The 7,475-nt window shown below is 40.5% G+C and overlaps 1 protein-coding gene across 1 annotated transcript; it reads left to right on the top strand.

Annotated features, from left to right (window-relative positions):
• The first annotated feature begins 3,253 nt into the window (after window positions 1-3,253).
• LOC122528809 (neuroligin-2-like) lies at window positions 3,254-6,356 on the top strand. Its single transcript, XM_043654325.1, has 2 exons — window positions 3,254-3,750; window positions 6,173-6,356. The coding sequence occupies exons 1-2, from the start codon at window positions 3,503-3,505 to the stop codon at window positions 6,354-6,356; spliced, it is 432 nt and encodes a 143-aa protein (XP_043510260.1). The 5' UTR covers window positions 3,254-3,502.
• Window positions 6,357-7,475: the final 1,119 nt, after the last annotated feature.

The following is a 7,475-nucleotide window of genomic DNA, read 5'->3' as shown; positions in this document are numbered from 1 at the left end:
CGACATTACCCCGAAGATAACCTTTCGTTCTTGCAACTGTAGTCACTCAGATCGCGTCTGGAAAGATTTCCTCGCTTGAAACGATGTTGAAAGGATTTCAACCTAAGTAGCAGGGTTTTAACTTGAAGTGGAATGACATAAACTCTGCTGAAAGTAACAGTTTTTCGAAAGCTTTAGGTAGAACGTTGTCAGAATTTTCGTGAGAAACATCAGTGACTGATATTTTATTTGTTACTCGTAAGTTTTTGAAGAGACCAGAAAACGATTAGAAGTTTCTTGCGTGTAAGTGTATTGACCATTATTAATGAGAGAAATTCTATTTCGTCGATAGCTTATAATTGTTATCGACGAGGAATATTTACTTTGGTTGCACAAGGCTGTTGTTGGCGAGTTTGCCTCGCTAATAGTATAAAATATTACTACGCATTGAACCAAGATAATTCTCCGCAGCCACATTGAAATATTTAATAATCTGTAGAGTTAATTTCGAATGAAGAGTGAGTTTCGCAGAAATTAATAAAAAAAATGAATAATAACAATTGAAAGTTAACCGTTATGTGCAACCGAAATAAATTCCCTTCATCGGTAATGATTGTCAACAGTGAGGAAAATTTTTCCATCACTTGCAAAATTCCATTCCAATCGGAAGAAACAATTGTTGTTCCGTGATATTGTCAATTTTGGTAATAACAGTTGGTCGCTGGCGTGATGTAGGAGCAATATTCCGTGCAAATCGACGAAAGCGTTGACCTATACCACTGCGAGGCGGGAACTTCGGCTACGTAGAAACGATGATCGAGTTCGATGACGCCGTTCCCAAAATCCCCGGGGTTCGTTCTGAAGGGCTTCCGCATATCCCACGGTACGGTCGAAAATCTTTTAGATAGATTCTTGGGAAAAAGATTCGAGCGTCGCTGATAAGCGAAAGCCGTCCGCCTGAAACAGCTTATCTCCCTCTTCCTGCTCCTCGGCGCGAGTCCGCGGATGACGAAGAGCGCGTGATCCAGTTAGACGATGCTAAACTCCGGCCCTCCTCCTCTGTTTCCCCTTTACCCGGGTACTGATAAGTACTGATTTCCATAATGGTTCCATGTACGAGTACGCTCGCTCTATCTTCGCCCTGAGCCACTTTCTGTCGTCTTATCATACACCTCTTTGACTCGCGGCTCGATCGATGTTACACATCGATTTCTCTCTGATTTACGACGCCGTTAAATATTCATCGCGATCGATTTATCGGCGGGAATTAACATCGTTCAATCAGGTCTTTGAGAAATTTGTCTCGCGGCGATGCACGTGTGTCCCGAGGAATTCGAAGGCTGTTCGTTAAATCTGTGTCACGCGTGTCAAACAGAAATGTCAAGTTTTAGTTACAAGAATGTTAGAATCGTAGAAAAATGCATGGTAATGGAATTCTGTAGAATCAGGCAAATAACGCAATCGTGTTGATTCTTTTTGACGAAATTTGAAAAGTTCAATCACTCGCTGTTTTTCTTCGTAATTTTTGTATATTTTAATTACGTTCTATTTTATCAGCGATGGCATGCTGTTGTCTGGTGTATGAAATGAAAGAAGGAAACAAAGAATCATTGCTAATTGGAAGAATTGGCGATAAGAACTTCAAACGACAATATTTCTCGTGAAACGACTCTTGCGAGACACTCTAATGGCTTTTGCGCTGTTTTGTCTGAAAAGTTCGTAAATTACTACTATTGTTATCATGCCGGCGAATCATACGAATATAGAATAGTACGCAAACTGAACGAAAACGAGTAGTGAAAGGGAAATTGGTGTCACGAGCTTCATTTTCTTCGCTAATATACCGGAAAACGGAAGTGTATGACGTTTTCTTCTTGAAACCACAGATAGTCAGTACTTCGAAGATTTCTCAAAGAAACATTAACGAAATTGGGACACCATTACGAGCAGCAAAGATTTCGATGCAAGAAAAACGCCGCCCTGTAATTTTTATTTCGCCTTCTCCTCTGGCGGAGAAATCGTGCCGCCTCTTCGTTCTCTTTTCCAACCCATTTCGCGAATCGTTCCAGACTTTCAACTAAAGTCATCGATGATTATTTTTGCGTCCTTTATCCGACATCAATTTGGACGTCCCAGGTCAGATATTCACCGTTTCCACAAAGAGTACTGCTCGCCCGAACACGCACGTATCCGCGCTGGTCGTTCCACTTTATCCGGCATCAAAGAACGATGAAATTTTTCTGCGAGAGATGAGAATTTAAATCTAACGGAGCCGAAACCGAGATGAATAGCATGCTCCTACGAAATTATTTTTCCGCACGCGGTGAACTTCCCCAATTTGGCGCGATAATAAACTCTCCACGCTCGTCAATATACTTTCCAATAAATATCTCATCATTTCTCGATCTATGAATCGCCAGTTAAAGTCGGTCCTTGGTGGCCGTTTCGCCTTGCGGAAATTAAATCTCCGCAGATAGGCAGGATGTTTTTCCGTTTCGAATAAATAAACTAAATTCTCCCTTGTTCTCCTTTGTTTTCCTTCGTGCAAGTTTAATCGACGTCCAAAATACGGAACGTCGGGAACGAAATTTAAGACAGAGGGTAGACTTCATAGAGTTGTCAGTTTTACTTTGCGGCAAACAAAATCTTTATAAATGAAAGACGAGGAGAAAACGACCAGATTCGCTCTACTTTTCTCCCTCTCGAGAATTCAAATGTCCGAAACACGCAAGAAAATCAGATTCGAGGCGAAAGGAAATTTCATTCGTTCCTCATCAAAGGGTCATCTACTGCGGAGATCAAATCTTTAACAAAATTTTCTAAGTACCAACGTCCGAGATATCGACACCTATATAATATCTGAGAAAGCCGAATGTCCGATATATCGACGGCCTCTCTCTTCATGTTTTGAGTAGTTTGAACCTTTATTTGACTTGATTAACTTTGAAGATATAGAAACTTACAATCATTTATATGAAAAACATGCAAACTTAAACTTTGCCTGGCGATTTCACTATCCGACCACTAGAGATATTTAAATACCCCGTCTTTAAAAGGTTAAAGAAAAAAAAAGAAAAAAAAAGGCGAAGAGAAGGGATCTCCTCTCGTTTCGGATAACCAAATTCCCCAAAGTCGCGCGAGTAATTCGAAGCGGAAACGAAAGAAAGAAAGAAAGAAAGAAAGAAATCAGAAACTTTCCTCCAATTTTTCGTGAGAACGGTGACTCGCGTTTATCAGACGTAAACCGGAGGAAAACGGGCACGGGCAGGGTTGACGTCTGAACCGATTGCTACTGAAATTTCAGGGAAAACCGCAAGCTTGCGTCGAGGTGGCGCGCAGTTAGCGCTTGAACAGGCCTAAATGAAGAGCGATCGTCACGGGGACAGGTGATCGATAGCGATTGCGAGGAGCCGCGTGCGACTCCGTGTCTCTCTCTCTGTGTGTGAGAGTGCGCGCGCGCGCGCGTGGTCGCACAGGGTAATCGTGGCGGTGACGCGCGGGGGTAGGGACGGAGAGGAGCAAGATGGAACTCTTCCTGATTCTCGTCTGTCTGATTGCGCCGCCCACCCTCTCGCTCTCGATCAAGAGCAAGCTCAATCCACGGATCGTTCAGACACGGTACGGCGAGGTGCAGGGGGTCATACGCTCCTTCGAGAACGCCAAGTTCCTCAAGCCAATCGACGTCTACCTTGGGATACCGTACGCCACCCCACCGATCGGCGGCAACAGATTTTCACCGACCAAGGCACCTAGCCCGTGGGAAGGAGTCAGGTGAGCATAGCCAAACATCTCCTGCGCCGGTGTTTACACTACTTTTCCAACTATCGCCCGATCCTGCTGACACGGTTGTCCACCTTTCCCCATGAATAACGTAGCGCCCGGGAATAGCGACGATAGCGATAAATTAAGTAAGTAACGAACGTTTAGTTTAACATTCGGCCGTGATAAATCGAAGGATTTCAACTGTTTTCAAAGTTTCATTTAGTTGGCGCTCGGATTTAATTTTCATTGAACGAGTATCGAGCGGCCGCCAAGGAAATTCTGTCGTTCGTTTTCGCGACGAGTAAAGAAGAATAATTTTTTACATTTTTCTCCTCGTAAAAATATCGCAATGTATAAGTTACAATAGGTTGATTTTTTATTCATTTCGTTGCTCGATATAATGGAGCGAAATTTAATATTCCTATTTCGATTAATACGGCTTGATTTTTACATATGTGATATCTGAGGAGGGCACGTTTGCATTGAGTAAATCCACGAAAGAGTTAATTAATTAATTGAAGACTGGCAACGACATATTACAATCTCATTATTCGATAAGTACAATTTTGAAACAACCTCTTTTTACTTAAAACCGATAGCCTTACATTTCCCCGCAGCTAAGTTTTAAACAGTGAACAAACGAAGTCGAACCACTCTTAGCAAAGATGCACCGAACGTTACTTATTGTTGAATATATAATATTCGTAATTTTATTTGTTCGAACAATGTACAGTAACTTCAGTACTCCGCCACTTTTTAAAAATTTTACATTGCGCGTAAACACATTCGAGCCACGACATACCATTGAAAATAAAAAAAAAACAGGGTGAAGTGACACAATTTGTTCGGAAATATAAAATCGGATCGTTGAGAAACCTACGTTCGAACGTTGGCAATCGTCCGATGGATTCAGTTTTATTTCTATTGCATTAACATCCGAGGAAATGTGAAATTTCGCGAGAACATAGATCTCGTAGGAACATTCCTCAAATCAGGACAGTTCAACGTATTTCATTAGCATATTTCCCGCGACGTTATGTTCCTTTGAAACTCATCCAAGTGTTTGACATCGTATTGGCTTGTCCTTTCATACGCACTCGTCGCGGCGCGCCTCACCCCAGGAGTCGGCTAAAAATTTACTCAGCCAGAATTCCTGCAAATGAAACAATTTTTATGGCTCGTACCCGGTGATTTTCAAAATGTCGAGGAAAAAAAAAAGAGGAAAGAATTCGCAAGCCAACGTTTCCCGAAATTCTGGAATGCTGGGCTTTAGAATATTTCGACGGGACTAGCGATCCCCTCGGTTTCAACAATTTTCTCTCTCTATCTATCTATCTATCTATCTATCTATCTATCTATTTATCTGTGTGCTGGCGAGACAAGAACGGAAACACAATTATGTACGACTTTAATCTCCATACATTACGAGCTGGAGGGACAAAGGTAACGCAATACACCCGGTACACCTAATTAATATGCTTGGCAGCTCGTCAATTAGAACAGAATAGAATACTCGTCAAGAATCACGTTAGTCCAAATGTTCAAACTCGCGGACGAGTCGAAAATTTCGTTTTAACACTGAAACTACCGGCGATTAAAATACGAGAGTGACTTAGTAATTATCTGCAACGTAGCAAGCAGTTTTTGTTTCGGAAGTGGCAAATATTCCTGTACGAACGTGTCGATCTTTGTTTATTATGATTTCAACAAGCTAGCTTAGCTTTTTGTTGCTCGAGGCCGTGGTAACAGACGAACGATATTATGTTTACGGTAGGACGAGCAACGCGCTGTAACTCGGTTTTTGTCATCTGTAGGAACATAAGCTTCAGGACCTTCAATACGGTAGGACATTCAAGATGTACACAGTGCAGTGTGATATTGATTAGTTTAAAACCGGTCGCGGAGGACTGAAGACGGAGCAGCTTGCTTCTTGCAATTTTCTGAGATTTTCCATGGAAAATCTTGTACAGTGATGGATCAGGTGCGTTTCGATACTCAGAACGTTTTGTCTATATTGAAAAATGATGTCGTTGTGAGCCTTAGATTGTTACATTGCGGGTAATTATTAAATCACTCTCGTATGAAACTTGTATTAGAAAAATGAGGGATAGAAGAAAAGAGCACAAGCTTACATTTATATAAGTATTTTACGAAAAGTGACTCGAATCTTTATGAATGCACTTGTAAATTAATGAAATTTCTGTTACGATTGGTCATTTCGATAGTGTTGCCAGCGTCAAACATTTTGATATTATTTTTCGCAAACTTTGACGAAATATCGTCGATATTTTTGCATGAGAGAGAGAGAGAGAGAGAGATAATTAACGATGATTGTGCGTCAGAGAATCGATCGAAGAATCAGCTGTTGGAGCTATTCGGTTTGTCCCTATTGGATTCACACGAGTGGATTAAAGCAATTTCTCCTTTACAGATTATCGGATTCGATCAGTCCCGTCTGTCCCCAAAAGCTGCCGGACATCTCAAATGAGCAAGAAGCGTTGGAGCGTATGCCGAAAGGACGGTTGGAGTACTTGAAGAGGTTGCTGCCACACCTGCGGAATCAAAGCGAAGATTGTCTCTACCTGAACATTTACGCACCGGCGATGGGTGAGTAATTTTGCACGTCCTTTGCTGCAAGAAAAGTTAATGCTTCTTACATTCTCGAGCTCAACAACATGGTCGTAACGTTGATCGCTCGATTGGAAATATATCCTGCGTTGTGTTGAAACTTACCTCGAAGTTCAATGATGTGTAGGACACTCGTTCAAAAATCTTGACGCAAATATTATATTTGTTTAAAATTTGTTCGTACGGGCAAGAATTCCTTGACGATTATTATGACATATGCAGACAATTTAGGAGCTTCATTGTTGGACTTTATACTCGATTGAATTGAATTTTCATACAAATAATAAATCAGTTTCACATTTCAAACGTAGCGTAGGAAAAGTGACGTTATCTTGTGTTTCAATCAAATAGATCATGATGGTTAATTAAAGTAATGTAACAATGATCCCAGACGATGTTTTACGTAGGATTTGAACGAGAATTTGTAATGTTCTATTAACTAAAGTAAACGATTCTATTAACTAAAGTAAACTAGTTATTAATGAAAATGCAGTGTACTATCTCGAGGATAACTCTCATTTATCTTTGTTCTTAATTCTCTATCTGAACATGTTTATACTCGATATTTTAAGAAATGTTGTCGTTTCTCACACAGTTGACAGTATTCACATAATAAAATGAGAAGTTGATGTAAAATACATTTTCAGTCAAAAAATTATTTATCTTGACAATCAGATAATGAAATAATTTGGCGAAAAGCTACTTGCTTGTTCTAACATGCCCAAACCTGATACAAGTAATGAATATTGAGAACAAAAAGTGTCCTGAGATTTTTGAACGAGTGTACAAACAGTTGAATCGAAGGGTGATCATTTTATCATTGAGTGATGTTTCTCAGAATCTTGGAAATTGTCATGGTCGACAGGAATTCGATAAAAAAAAAAAAAATTATCGCGGCTGATTCGAAGCAGGATTTGACTTCAAATTGGAAATATCAGCGCGATAATATTCCAATTTAAATTCGAATTTATGTTAAAAATTGAATGAAAAGCTCGGTCAGTTCTATTTATTTGACGTTTAGCACATTCGCAAAGAGCACATGCGAAGCACAAACGAAGATCGATATTCATCGGCTGAAACGGAAAGATGTACGCGCGCAGCAACGA

This window comes from Frieseomelitta varia, unplaced genomic scaffold (assembly GCF_011392965.1).
Source record: "Frieseomelitta varia isolate USP_RPSP 00005682 unplaced genomic scaffold, Fvar_1.2 scaffold_260, whole genome shotgun sequence".
Classification (NCBI taxonomy): domain Eukaryota; kingdom Metazoa; phylum Arthropoda; class Insecta; order Hymenoptera; family Apidae; genus Frieseomelitta; species Frieseomelitta varia.
Note: the sequence above shows the minus strand (reverse complement) of the source record. Positions and strands in the feature narration are given on the sequence as shown.

What these genes read in the sequence shown, in the direction of transcription:
- LOC122528809 (XM_043654325.1), top strand. Translation starts at nt 3,503, where the DNA reads ATGGAACTCTTCCTGATTCTCGTCTGTCTGATTGCGCCGCCCACCCTC. An exon ending in AGCCCGTGGGAAGGAGTCAG is followed by an intron (nt 3,751 to 6,172) that starts GTGAGCATAGCC and finishes TCTCCTTTACAG; the next exon opens with ATTATCGGATTCGATCAGTC.